Source organism: Panulirus ornatus, chromosome 5 (assembly GCF_036320965.1).
Source record: "Panulirus ornatus isolate Po-2019 chromosome 5, ASM3632096v1, whole genome shotgun sequence".
Lineage (NCBI taxonomy): Eukaryota > Metazoa > Arthropoda > Malacostraca > Decapoda > Palinuridae > Panulirus > Panulirus ornatus.
This window is the reverse complement of record NC_092228.1, coordinates 13307207-13322253: the sequence shown is the minus strand read 5'-3', so window position 1 is coordinate 13322253 and position 15047 is coordinate 13307207. Positions and strand designations below refer to the sequence as shown.

The following is a 15047-nucleotide window of genomic DNA, read 5'->3' as shown; positions in this document are numbered from 1 at the left end:
GTCTTTGTGGTTACTACCACTAGTCCAATAATGCACTAATATTATGTGCATGATAATTGACATAGCACAGTTATGTGAATATTGCAGAAAGATAATCATATTAGACTGCATTCTGTTCTGTGAAGGAAGGAGGCAGGGTTTATGTTAGGATTAACAATATAGGGATGATGATCCATTAACTTGCCTGAAGAGGCACCTCTCCCCCCATTTAATCAGTGATTTGGCATTACCTTGCTTACACACATCTTTGTTGGAACAGTTTAGGGAGCAACACTGTACTAACTACTACTTATGGTTTGATGCTCCTTTTGTGAATTTTGAGCTGATGGTTGGCCAAGAGTGAGTAGGTCAGAGATATGATCTTTGTAGTGGTCTCAAAGTGGCCAAAAGCAGGCCCAAAATGATCAGGCTGCCACTATCATCATTTGACAGATTGCAAAATGGTCAAGATGCCACTACCATCATTTGATGTATAGTGAAGGATAGGCAAAACCAGTACATCCTCAGCAGGAACAGTGAAGGCTGTAAGGTCCTGACCCTATATTTCCATGAGAACCTCGTATCTTTGCAGGACACTGCTTCATAGAGAAAAGTTTTTTTTAGTTATTAAAACCAACACGTTTCTTTCTTCTCTATTAGATGTATGAGAATGGCGACACTGCTGGTTCAGGAGATGCTGATGACCTTGTTCCAATGATTATGTGGGTACTGAGTCATTCAGGCATGGTGTCTGCAGAGGTGGAGGCAGACTACATGTGGGGCTTGCTTCTGCCCAGTGCTTCATCTGGCGAAGCTTCTTACTACCTTGAAGCTTTTCATTCTGCCATCCATGCACTAAAGAATCTTTCCCCATCTCCTGAGTCTTCACCAGGAAATAGTCTTGATTCTGTTAAACAGGTATAGTATGATATTTTCTGATAAATCATTATATCTGCCTTTCATGATTTTTTACATGTGATAACATATGTATTGTGATATTAATTTTGAAAGTCTCAGCTGAAATAATGCATCTGAATTTTCAGTTCTTTTTATGTGAATTTACCACAGACCCAATATTAGCAGTAATCTATAGTGTTAGTGTGTCATATTTATGTACTAGGATTTTCCTTATCTTATTTGAAAGATTTCCCTTCATAATCACCATTAACAATACATTATTAGTGTGTTGCTACTATTACTACTACAGGTTGAAATTTGAAAATCAGATTTTGGAATTTTATGGATTTTAGAAACATGAGCCCACACATTTTTGTCAATAAATCATAACCATAACAAAGTGCTTTGTATACCTAATCTAGGCCCTAAATGTTGTTCATTTGTAGTATATGCACATTATGCACCATGAAGGATATTGATAAACATTTACAAAAATATTTGTATATTTCTTAATTCCATTTTAGTGGATGAGCCTGATCTCTAGTGTACATACTCTATATTTCTGACTCCAAATGTTGGTAAAATAGTCTTAATAGCACATGTGATTAGGCTTTCACCAATATATTATTTTTATTTTAGGCAAGTGATCTTAAGGATTGACAAGATAATTTTGTCTCAAAGTATGATAATCAAATGAGAATAAAGAATTACAATGAATTTCACAGCACTTGTAGGACTTTAAGTCATTTATCTGCCAGTGAGCCTAACAGCAGAAAAGTAAGATCTTTATCAGCCAGCAAGCCTAGTAGTAGGAAAGTAAGCTATATATCTGCAAGTAAGCCATCATCGATGTAAATTTGTACTGTATGTGGAGGGAGTTTTACACACATGGAGCCCATCTCTTGAACATTTTCTCCTTGTGAACAACCTCTTGAATTTATGTACATATTCCTTCATTCCCTCTGATCCATTCATCCACCACCCTTATTTTATTAAAGTATTACTTTACATCCTTTTTAAGATTTTTCTTCTTTAATTTCATGTTATGTCTTCTGGTTGCCCTATACCTACATCTCTTGAAGAACTGTCCTCGTTGTTGATCTCAAAAAACTTAAAGGTTGATCAGATTACCACTCATTCCTCTGTCTTTCAAGGTGGGTAAGTTTAAAGCCTCCAGCCTTCCCCTGCAACTTATAGCATTCTTAATTCTGGTATCATCTTCGGTGCCTTCCTTTGGACTTTGTTTCTCAGCTGTTTGTGCTTCTTTAGGTGTAGTGACCGACCTGAGAAGTATATTCTGGTTTTGGCCTTATTTTGGATATGAATAGCTTGCTAATAGCTTCCTTACCTATATACTTTGAAGGCTGTTCTGATATGTGCCAGAAGACAGTTTGTCTCCCCAAGTATTCTCCTAATATGGGACTTTGAAGATAAGTTAGGAACAGTGTCAACTCACAATTCCTTCTCAGTCACAGACTCCTGACTGTTATTTCATGCTAGATGATAATCATGTTGAGGCCATCTTTCACTTTGTCCCATCTCATTTCTTTACATTTTCTTGGATGGAATTTCATCAACCCTGTTTCAGACCAACTTTGGAGTCTGTATAGGTCCCCACATGAGCTAACGCAATCCTCCGAGTCTATGTAGGCCCCCCACATAAGCTGATGCAATCCTCCTTGCTTTTCACTTCTCTCATGACCTTTGCACCACCTGCATAGATTGAGAAATATAATGGCCCCAGAACTGAACCCTGTGGCACTCCTCGCTAGTTGCCTAAACCCATTTGGAAAAGACTCTTCTAACATTTGTCCTTTATTCCCTCCTACTGAGATGATTTTGTGACCTTTGAAGTAGTTTCCATATTATTCCTGCTTGATGTTCTAGCTTTTTATTCAGCCATCCAATCATTATAGCATCAAATGCTCTCTGGCAGTCCAGCTACAAACAGTCCACTCGGCTTTCCCTTTTGTCCAAGACTGAGCAAGTCATTCACTTGCTGTATTTGTATGTTTTACACCCTGCTTGTTTCAGAATATCAGTGTTGTGTATGTTTACTTGTCATTCTGATTATTGCTTAGATATCTTCATGTATGAATACCTGTTTCCATAGTATAGGGAGGAAGGGAGCTTTGGAGTCAACTAGCCAAGTGGTACTTGTTTAGGCTAAGAAACTTTAAAGCAATTTGAAATTTCAGTATGATCTTCAGATGTGTTCAGCCCCAAAAAAGTAAGGGAAAAAGCATGAATATAATTGGAAGGCAAAAAATGGGAGACACCAAATGAGGAAAGAGTATGGAAACCTCCATCAATACCACACAGAGGTCAGGAATGGTAGGTGATGGCAATGTCAGACCGGAAGTGATGTAAACAAACTAAGATGGATTAGTAGGAAGTTTGGTATGTTGTCAGCAGGGAAATTATTCAAAACTTTGAGATGCAAGTGGGAGTGAAGGGAGAATTAGCTGTTTGTTCCATGTCAGGGCATTTTTTAACTGATTTTAGTCGGTGCACAAATATAAGTTATTATTGAAATACTGGTCAATGAAAGGGCAAATCCAATCCAGTGAGGACAATACCAGCATTGTTGGGTAGAAAACTGAAAAGGCTTGTAAATGAATGTCTAACCAGTTTGTATGGTAAAAAATGCCTTGTAATCTAGAGTTGAAAGCTGTTTGTCATGAGGTTCATTTTGTTACAGAAGTTTTTTTTTTGTGTTGAAGGTCCCAATCACAGACAAAAGTCCACATCAAGGCTTGGCCTTAATTGAAACACAGAGAGAATTATGAAATGGAAAAAGAAAAGACATGGGAAAGTATTAATGAACTTTTGAGGATGTGAAAGACCTGTCTTCTGAAATGTGCCAGGTCTTAGGTATTGGGAAAGACGTGAGAAGGGAGAGTTCCAAAGCTTTGACGGGTAGGGAAAGCAGCAGGTATCAAAACAGCCCACCCTTGAGTAGCTGATGGCCACACAATAATCATGTGATGCAGCAGCTTGCTGAGTATTGTGGTCCAGCTAGTGGTGGGAACACACAAACAGCCAGCTCTCAGGAGCAAAAACCAAAGTAATACCTACAGAAGAGGGAAAATGAACCAACATTGTGGTGTAGGGCAAGGGGGTCAAGTTTGGAAGTTAGCCTAGGACAGTTTATAAGTCGGACCACTTTTGACTCGACTGTCTAGTAAGGATACAGAGCTAGAACCACCCAATTTTGAGAGCAGTACTCCATTCAAGGACAAATCAGTCCCTTGTATAAATGGAGCAACTGTTCAGAACAGAAGTCTCGACATCTAAACAGGACAACAAGTTTCTTTGAAGCAGACTTAACTATTCCTGTAATGTGAGGTTTCCAAGAAAGAATGGATGTTACAGTAATACCAAGTATGTTTACTGAGTCAAGAGGTGGAATTATACAACTGTAAAAGGAGAGGCAAGAGTTATGAGGAGTTTTTGATTGAGATGGGTAGAAGTTAGGCTCTTGAAGGCATTAAACTTAACAAGGTTTTGTGTATCCCACTGCAATATCCTGTCCAAGTCTGAATTTATTAAAGAAGCTGTTTCAAGACAAGATGCTGATTTAGTGAGAGAAGAGGGAGCAGAATTGAAGGATGCGGATGAATGCACTGTTGAGTCATCAGTGTGTGAGTGCATTGGATTATTTGTCAAGAAGAGGAAATTGTTGAAAAAAAGGAGGAAAAGTGTAGGGGGACAGGACAGAACCTTTAGGGATACCACTGTTTATAGAGAAAAGGGGAGAGGCTGATCCATCAACAACCACAGGGATAGATTGGCTGGAGAGGAAGCTCGATATTAAAGAGTGAAGAGAGGGAGAGAAGCCAAAAGAGGGGAGCTTAGAGATGAGACCCTAATGCTACACCCTGCCAGAAGCCTTAGATGTGTCAATGGCACCTATACGTGACTCCCCAAAATCTTTCGGGGATGATGAACAGACATCAGTAAGATAGGAAAGAATATCACCAGTGGATCTCGCCTTATGGAAGCCATACTGGTGATCAGAGAGAAAACTGTGATTGATTTCAAGATGTTTAAGGATATCAGAGCTGAGGATGGATTCAAAAACTTTGAAGGAGGTAGATGTCAAAGCAATAGGACAATAGTTAGAGGGGTCAGAACGGTCACCCTTCTTAAGGATGGGATGTATTAATGAGTGTTACCAAGAAGGAAAAGTTTTGGTTGTTAAGCAGAAATGGAACATACAAGCCAGCACAGGTGCAAGTTCAGGGGCACACTCTTTCAGTACATGGGGATGAATGCCAGCAGGACCATAAGCCTTGCTTGTGTCCAGAGAAGAAAATGCTTTTCGGACAGTGTAAAAAGAGATTACGGGAAGAGGCATAGCATTAGTAAGAGCATCAGGGGTGTTAGTGGAGAAATGGGAACCAAAGAGAGTTGCTTTGTCAGTGGAAGATACTACTATAATACTGTTGGAACTGAAAAGTGAAGGAAAGGTAGAGTGACAAAAGTTGTTAGAGATGCCCTTAGCTAAAGACCAGAAAGACCTATCAGTGGTTGATGAAGAGAGGTTATCGCACTTCCTTTGAATAAAGTAACGCTTCACCTAATGGATAACATGCTTGCAGTGATTACTGGCAGTGAGATAGGTTGAATGGGAGCCAGAGGAAGGAGAGTTTTTCAAAGCTGATATGCCTGATCCCCTGTCTGAATGGCCTCAGAGCAGGAACGGTTGAATAATGGATTGGATGATGAAGTCATCTTGGAGGAAGAGTAGATAAATGCGTCCATCCCCACAAGAATAACCTTTGCTATGCATTTGGTGGAGACAGAAGCATCACCCCATAAGAGACAGTAATTTGCCCAAGGAAGGCCAGAAAAGAAGCTTCGTAAGTTATTCCAGTCAGCTTTGTTCAGGTGCCAGTATTTGCACTTAAAAGGAGCTATTGGAGGGAGACGTGCCATTAGAATAGATATATTTATGAGAGTGGGATCAGGTAAACCAATTGGGGGTGAGATTGTGTGTTTACAGAGGGATGGACTATAGATTCAGAACATATCCAGAGTATTAGGAGTGGTCACAGCAGTCATGTATATGGGTAGGGTGGGAGATGATTTGTTCTAAATCATTGATGATGAAGGATGTGAGGGCTTCAATCCCTCCATTGTCCATAAGGGAGGAATTCAACTATTCTCTATGGTGAACATTTAAATCCCCAAGATAGAGGATCTCGGCTTGCAGTTGAGTGGATGTCACAGTCTCATGGTAGGAGTTTAGATCGTTGAAGAAGTATATAAAATTTATAGAATGAGGAGGGCAATAGGTAACACAGGAAAAGTGTGGTAGTAGGAAGACAGACCTTGAGCCATGTAATATCAAAGATTGGAGACTCATGGTCCTTAAGGCATGCAACAGGTGTGTTTGTGTTGGAATAAGCACAAACACCACCTTTGAACCGGAATCACGGGTGGATGTCATTGTTAGATATGATAAAGGGACTAGTGAGAACATCACTAGATAACTGTGTCTCAGAGAGAAGTAAGATGCTAGGAGAGATACTAGACAGATGGTGTTCAACAGAGGAAAGGTTACTAAAGAGACCACGAATGTTGGTATAGTGAACAGAAAAAGATCTCAAAGAGAGGGAAAGGTCATGGGAGGGGCTAGTACTACTACTGCCACAGCCCTTCCTCTCATTGGCAGTAGAGTCAGGCAGAAACACAGAGATTCTTTGCACCCCATGATGCCCGGTGCTTCTTTTTCAGTGATTGGGCAGGTTATGTTGTTTAGAGTGGATTTCTTCCATGGACTCTCTTGATGAAGAGTTATTTTTCAGAACATGTTTCTTTGTTTAATGGGGTTTGCAGTATGCGGGTAGAAGTTTGAATTAAATTGTGTATTATTTCCTGTTGGTATGTGCTTTTTGCTTGTTTCAATGAGGGATGTTGTTGAAACATGAGAAGATGTGGTCTAGGGATTGGAAACTATGTAAGATAATGATGTAGAGTTTGAATTGTATATAGTGTAGGGTTACCAGCCAATCATCACATCCTCTCACATTGTCTCATTACAGAAAGAAGCCAATCTTCATGTAAACTATTTTTTTTTTTAGGTAAACATTACAAAACACATTACAGACTATATTCAGTCTCTGTTGTGAAAGGTAATATGTTTTATTTTTTTATTATTAAAGAAACTTCCAGACAATAGTTTGATGTTATGTGGGACATTTGACCAGTATTCCTGTTTCCCCACTAGCATTTTCCCAAAGTATATTCCTTCTCAAGTAACAACTATCCTTCCCACATGTGCCTCAGTGCCTTCACCACCCAATGGCTTGTAGATTATGACCAAATAATTATGCAGGATTCCCCTACAAATGTTTCATTTGCTCTTGTAGTTTTCAGTACTTGCAGTTCATAGTCTACATATGCTTACTGAGAGGACATACTGGGAATGAAATGATGGGGGACATGGTTAATGCAGACAGCATATGCAAGTTTAAGAAATTGTATGATGGTGGAGAATGTTCAGGAGCTCACTGAGTGTAAAACTCCCTCCCCTACTGTACAGAATGAAAGAAAACAATATGTTATTTGACTATTTTAAACTTATGAATTTCCCATCAGAGTTCCTTAATTGTGTTATTCTGAAATTTACTGTCATTTGGGTAAACCAGACCTTTGGACTTCTGCACTAGGATATGCTGTACTTTTTGAAAGATATGCTTGTATAATTACTGATGAATTTACAGGATGTATCTGTGGTATCTGATCAAGGTATCATGAAGATTGTTATCCCAGACGAGAAGAATGGTAGCATAGTTACACGGACATTGCCTATTCGACCTGCCACTACTACACGTGAGGTGTGCAAGATGATGGCTCACAAAATGAGAGTTACAAACCCCCAGGACTATGGTCTTTATAAACTTGTGGATGGTCTGGGTAAGTATGCAGCTAGGTGAAAAGTAAGCAAGGGTTGGAGTGAATTGGAGCTGTGTAGTATAAAGGGGGCAGGTTGCTGTCTCTGGAATGAACCGGACATAATATATGTGGCAGAGTTTTTTGAGATGTAGGAACAACACTGAGAGCACTAATAGATAATCTTAGGAACAACACTGAGAGCACTAATAAATAATCTTAAGTTCCTTGTCAACACTGATGTGTAAGAAATGCACAGGGATGAGCCAACATACAGAGAAGTGGGAAGAAAGTAAATATATTTGTTAATTGTTGCCTTTGTAGAAATGAAATGCAGAGAGAGTGATGAAAACTGACTTAAGTTTCATGCTTCCTTAGGAGAATTATGCAAAAGCACTAAAAATTTTATGTATAGGTCATCATTTTGTAGTAATTGGTTATGTATAGGTCATCACTGATCCTGCATCAGTAAGGCAGGAAAAGTGAACAGGTAGATATATGAAAATATAGTAGAAGTGTCAAAAGTTGTGAATGTTAAAGCAGTAGTTGTCAAAAGTTGTGAATGTTAAAGCAGTAGTTGATGACTATGGCTTGTTATTAAATGTTAGGGAAGAGGAGTGACTTTATAAAGCAATATATTTGAAATTATCTGAGAGGTTAATGTATCAGACAGTAGCATGGATTGTAATGAAATGGATAAAAGTCTTGAAATATCTACCACATGGAATGTTTCTTAGAACTGAGGATGTGACTTTCTGAAACCTGTCCTGACATTTTAGTACCTGTACATCTCCCACATTCTAGATTTCAAGAACTGTATGTCATGGCTCCTAAAACATTATGATAAGAATTTTAAGGGAATTACCATCATTCTGTCTAGGATACTGGTAATGAAAGTGTCTAATAGGAAAACTGATATATTGTTAGCATTATTTTGGCTTGTGTGTATGTTTTTATTGGCCGTAATTGGCATACTAACCACATGGTATAGGCCATAATTGGCACACAAACCATTATTGATAGAATTGCTATGTTGCATTGCAGTCCCCAAAAATATAGTATTAAGAGTTAAGATTAAATGTTACTTTTTGTAACTGATTATGTATATGTTCAAGTTAATTTTGTGATTCTAATTCCATTTACTATTTCAGAGAGTTTGCTGACAGACTGTGAGTGTCCACACAAAGTGAAGTCAGATCTCACCACCCATGGCTTCCACTGCACCTTTGCATTCAAGCGTATTGATGCAAAAATTGCATGGCCTATACTCTCCTGATCATGATCAAATAATCAGTGTATTTTTACCAAACATGATCTGATTTGACCCTTGGGCAAAGATGTTCAAATCCTGTTCATCAACTCTAAAAGAAAAACAAACCCTGTAATATATTCTGGTAGCAGTTGAAATAATGAAATGGTAGCAAAATTTAAACTAAAAAATGTTATTAGTTGATGAATGTTGTACAGCAACTTATTCTTTATATTTACAGAAATTTTTTATATAACCCTGAGAGGCACTTCAGTGAACAGTTTACAGATATTTCTGCTGTGCTTAGAAAATGGGCATTTAACTTTAATGAATTTCAGAAAAATACTGTATCTCTCATAGATACATAGATACAGAACAATCAAAAGTAGATGGCAAGATATACTTCTATCTCTAAAACAGAAGAGCTGAAAGTGTTCATTGCATACATGACTAAACATTTTCAAACTGCAAGGTATTCTCCTGCATTCTAAGTGTACCCCTACCCGGTGCAGTGATAAAGATCAAAGGCTTGGTGCAGAAAATTGTGTTAATAGGTAAGACAGCGATATCGTCATGCATTTATTGCTAATGTATTTTGTTTTTGTACATAATGTTCATATGTATGTGTCAAGATATGTGTATAATTCATGAATCTCATCTTTTAGGCTACTTGATTTTAACATGAAAAGGGATTAAAATCAGAGTTAGGCTAATGTCTTTGCACCTTTAAACACTGCTGAGTGTACATTGCCTATTGTACATTTGACTTTGGATTTTTACCCCTTTAATACTGATAGACAGAGTCATGTTCAACATTCTCAGCTCATGAGCTGCAGGTTGAATCCAATTGCTAGGTAGTATTGGCAGGAGTTTGACTTTTCTGTGCAAACAGGACCAGCCACTTTGTCGAGTCATATACCTAAGACTAAAGCTAGACCCTCTTTCCTGAAAGTGTACACCCAGCAATGTCTCAGAAATGGTGTAATGGAGGTTAGCTTTAGCTAATTAGAATAAACTTAGCCTGAGTTTTCAGACATTGTAAAAAGCTAGATTTTCTAAAACTATTCTTATGTTGAAAGACTTTGTATTTAAAGTTGCCACAACTTTAATGAAAGTTTTAGTTACCTCAAGCAAATATAGTTTCAAAGTATTCATTCAGTGTGTGTGATGTGTTGTCTAGTAATAAGGTAAGGAGATACCTATACAATGGAATGTGTGCTCAACATTATTCTGTGGTTCCAAATTGTAATTGTTTGATTATTGTAAATTTGTAGACTTGAGTTTCCTTCAACTCTGTGCAAAGAGTGAGCAAACTTCTGTTCATTAAATAGTTTACCATTAACAGTAGGCCTTAGTTTTGCTCAATATGGTAGCTTTAGGCCTGCATTGTGGTAATGAATATTGATAGGATAGACAGCGGCTTGTGGATACTCAGGCATATTATTGTAAATACATTATAAGAAGTGATTACAGGAAAAACAACATATTTTTATGAAACTTTAGTTTATCATAATGCTACTCACTCAGCATATGGAAATAGTTGTTTGAATTATTTCATTATTCATTATATTAATGTGGGGTTTTACCAAACTCCACCTGCACATAGTTATGTTGCAAATGAAAAGTCACCTTAGGGAGGTTGCATCATTGTTGATGGACTAAAAGGATTAAAATCTCATTGAAGAACTTCTCACTCCAAAGGAGTCTCTCCTCTCCCCGCTGCTGATTGTAGTGCAGCCTTGAAGCTGCAGAAGCCCCATAAATGGGGTCCTCGGGTTGTAATATTAAATTAAATGTGACTTACTGTAGTACAGAATCAACAAACTGCTGTGCGAGGCAGGCATTATAATGGAATAGTTTTCTTGTACTTGATAGAATTTACCACAGATTTATATTTCATGTATACAGTGCCATTCATGATTTTAAACTTTTTTCTCTTCCATATTTTTTTCAGTGCTTGAAGACTGATATGTCACATGTAGCACCAATCAAGGCTTTAGCTCCCCCACTCCTTTTTTTTTTTTTCACATGAAATGGTGGATGATTTTCTACTTTTATAATAAACTCTAACCATATCACACTTGGTGTTGCTTAGTGGTAGACATGAATCTGATGTGTCCTTTTTGTATATAAAGTACTCTTTGCAAATAATGCTGAATGGCTGTGTCAAGAGTTGGTGTAAGGGTAACCCATGTGTTTGATTTGTCAGCTTATTAGGAGCAAAATTCAGTTTAGATTACCATGTACCCTACCTTTTTAGATATTAGTGTGTATCTTTGCTTCAGTATTTTGTTAGTTTGCCAGTAACAAATGTCATCACCACCAGAATCTTAGGAATTATATTTTACAGTCCAAACAAAGTTGTATCAAACTCATGGGTGACCACATTTGCGTACAATGTCTAGTCATTGCTTGGTAACTGTAGTTGCATTAAAGCTTTTTATATACAGTACTAATATCAAACATTATTGTCTATATCCAGATCTTTTCATTAAAGATGTGCTGGCATATTGGAATATATTAGAACCATCTAACTAAAATGTTTTTAAGATGTCTATAAATTGAAATAAAGAGGCTCACTGGTTCATATTTTATTGTATCATGAAAAGCTCTACTCCATATTCTATTAGATGGGTAAGGAACACACAGCCTATCACTTAAATCATGCACATCATTGAGATGCAAACTGTTTAAATGTGAAACATGAACTACAAGTTATATTAACTTTTAATTGGCAACCCTCATCAAATGATCCATGAGAGATTGGTCTTCCATTGTTACATGACAATCTGATATTTCCTACCTCTGTTTAAAGTTTCATATATGCCAGAGCCAGAGGTCATCTCAAATGAAAGAAAAATTGTTTTTAGAAGTGACTTAAAAGAAGAAAGGTAATATGAAGAGGAAAAAATGAAAAAAAAAAATCTACAGCTTATCTATTTGAGGGAAGAGGAAAGTACTACAACAGTCAGTCCTCTAGTGGCTGGTCTCTACACAGAAACTGGGAAGCAGCAGCCAAATGCATCCATCAGATCCAAGTCTTGAGAGATGGGACACATACAGACAGGTCTTGAGAACAGTGGCTAAAATAATACCCATAGAATGGAGAGCACCAGCACTGCAGCCTACAGAAAGGGAAGGTAGAAGAGTGGTGATGCAAGGAGAATTAATGAGCTGAAAGGCTTTTTATTCCAATCTAGATAAAAGAGGTGGAGAAGGATCCAATCCAGATGTGTGAGTATAACCCCTGTAGATATGAAATAGCTGCTCAAAAGTAATTATGACATCTGTACAACTTTTCCAGTATTTGGGAATCATATTTTGTGATTATATATATATGAAATTTCTATGTTAGATTGGAGGATAGGATTATGCCCAATATGTTTATATAATTACAGGGTTGAATTGTGCTTTGAAATTTAGAGAGGGAAAGGGATGATTCTTAGATATGTTTGAAGAAATTGCATCATGGCACTTTTAGATTTAACACGGTTACTGTTTCCCCACTCAAGAGTTATTGTACAGGAACAAATTGAGAGGAAATATGTTCGGTATGAGAAAATGAATGAGTATTAGAGGGAGCAGGGGAGGAAAGTTAGTTAAAGTATGTAAAGTAGATTTGTTAGTACAAGAGTGAATGTAGTTATTGTGAGAAGGAAGATAGTAGGAAATAGAACAGAACATTGGCTTGGAAACACCTTTGTTCATAGGATAGGAGGGGAAAGCTGCTCCATTGACAACTATTGCAATGAAATGGTTAGAGAGGAAACTATGCATTAGAGAACAGAGAGAGGTAGAGAAACAAAAGAAATGGAGTTTTCTAAGCAAAGACCCATGTCACATCTTGTCATTAGCCTAGATGTTGGGGGCTACAACAAAACATCCACCAAAATCCCCAAGAGAGGAGGGCCAGAGATGAGTCACTTAGGAAAGATTCTATGTGTTTGAGAAAGTGAGTTTAGGACTAGAGTTTTAAAGACGAGGTAACATAAGTGCAAGAAGGCAGTAGTTGGAGGAGTTAGAGTGGTCAACTTTCATAAGAATGAACTATTCAAAGGCATGCTTCCAAGTGGAAGAAAGTCTGGGTATTTAAATGAAGGTGAAATAAGCAAGCAAAGATTGGAGTTAGCTCAGAGAGACACTCATTTAGAACTTACGGAGGCATGCTATCTTAATTATATTTCTTGTAGAAATGATTTTGGCTTCAATCCATTATACTGAAATCCTGAAGGCTTCAAATCAAGCATTGTAATAGCCAAAGTATTCTAATTGCACTAATGCATAGATTGCTCTGTGGAGATGGTGGTGGAGATAAATCAGGGCAATGATCCTCAAATGGAATTCCAATAATGAATTGCTAATGAAAGAAATACATGTAAAAGTAAAGGATATGTATTAAAAAAAATTGAGCTAAAGTAGATTTTAAGGCTGTGTTGTAGGTCTGAAATTTTTTTTTTTTTTTTTTTTTTTTTTTTTTTTTTTTTTTTTTTTGCCGCTGTCTCCCGCGTTTGCGAGGTAGCGCAAGGAAACAGACGAAAGAAATGGCCCAACCCACCCCCATACACATGTATATACATACGTCCACACACGCAAATATACATACCTACACAGCTTTCCATGGTTTACCCCAGACGCTTCACATGCCTTGATTCAATCCACTGACAGCACATCAACCCCGGTATACCACATCGCTCCAATTCACTCTATTCCTTGCCCTCCTTTCACCCTCCTGCATGTTCAGGCCCCGATCACACAAAATCTTTTTCACTCCATCTTTCCACCTCCAATTTGGTCTCCCTCTTCTCCTCGTTCCCTCCACCTCCGACACATATATCCTCTTGGTCAATCTTTCCTCACTCATTCTCTCCATGTGCCCAAACCATTTCAAAACACCCTCTTCTGCTCTCTCAACCACGCTCTTTTTATTTCCACACATCTCTCTTACCCTTACGTTACTTACTCGATCAAACCACCCCACACCACACATTGTCCTCAAACATCTCATTTCCAGCACATCCATCCTCCTACGCACAACTCTATCCATAGCCCACGCCTCGCAACCATACAACATTGTTGGAACCACTATTCCTTCAAACATACCCATTTTTGCTTTCCGAGATAATGTTCTCGACTTCCACACATTCTTCAAGGCTCCCAGAATTTTCGCCCCCTCCCCCACCCTATGATCCACTTCCGCTTCCATGGTTCCATCCGCTGCCAGATCCACTCCCAGATATCTAAAACACTTCACTTCCTCCAGTTTTTCTCTATTCAAACTCACCTCCCAATTGACTTGCCCCTCAACCCTACTGTACCTAATAACCTTGCTCTTATTCACATTTACTCTTAACTTTCTTCTTTCACACACTTTACCAAACTCAGTCACCAGCTTCGGCAGTTTCTCACATGAATCAGCCACCAGCGCTGTATCATCAGCGAACAACAACTGACTCACTTCCCAAGCTCTCTCATCCCCAACAGACTTCATACTTGCCCCTGAAATTAACGTGAGTAAATTGCTCAGAAGAGACAGTGGTGGAGGGGTTAGGTAGGTAAGAAAGGGGGACAATTTTTTTTTTATTTCACTTTATAGGAGTTGGGACAATTTTGTTTTTTATTTATTCATTGTTTATAGGAGTCCCTTCTATCCTTATGAGACTTGCAGCACCAGTTGGGACCACAAGTCATAAAGGGTTGTGATGTGTGTGCATTTATGTGCAGAAAGGGCATGGCAATTGAATAAATAGTAAGTGCTTAGTATTATCTTTATGGTAGTTGCACTGTAGGCATGAAGAGTCTTGGGATGTGTTCAAACAGTGTTTTGCAGTGTTGTAATGATGGGTGATGTCCCAAGTGTAAGCTGAAAAATTTTTAATTTTTGTTTGAGAAGTATGGTTTCTGATGGATGTGTCTGGTGGTTTTGAGTTTAAGAATGAGTTGGGAGGTCATTTGTTTAGTGCTTGTCAAGTTATTTCAGTGTGTATGTTTTTTTTGTTTTTTTTTCAGTGTTAAATTAGTTACA

General features: G+C 38.1%; 1 protein-coding gene across 13 annotated transcripts in view; it reads left to right on the top strand.

Annotated features, from left to right (window-relative positions):
* Positions 1-11607, top strand: part of spri (Src homology 2 domain-containing protein sprint) — a 558675-nt gene extending 547068 nt beyond the window's left edge. For all 13 annotated transcript variants that reach the window (XM_071661634.1, XM_071661630.1, XM_071661633.1 and 10 more), the window contains 3 exons: positions 640-897; positions 7608-7800; positions 8928-11607. In XM_071661634.1, the coding sequence (XP_071517735.1) occupies positions 640-897; positions 7608-7800; positions 8928-9052 (576 nt within the window). In that variant the 3' untranslated portion in view covers positions 9053-11607. The remainder of the gene's footprint in view (positions 1-639; positions 898-7607; positions 7801-8927) is intronic.
* Positions 11608-15047: the final 3440 nt, after the last annotated feature.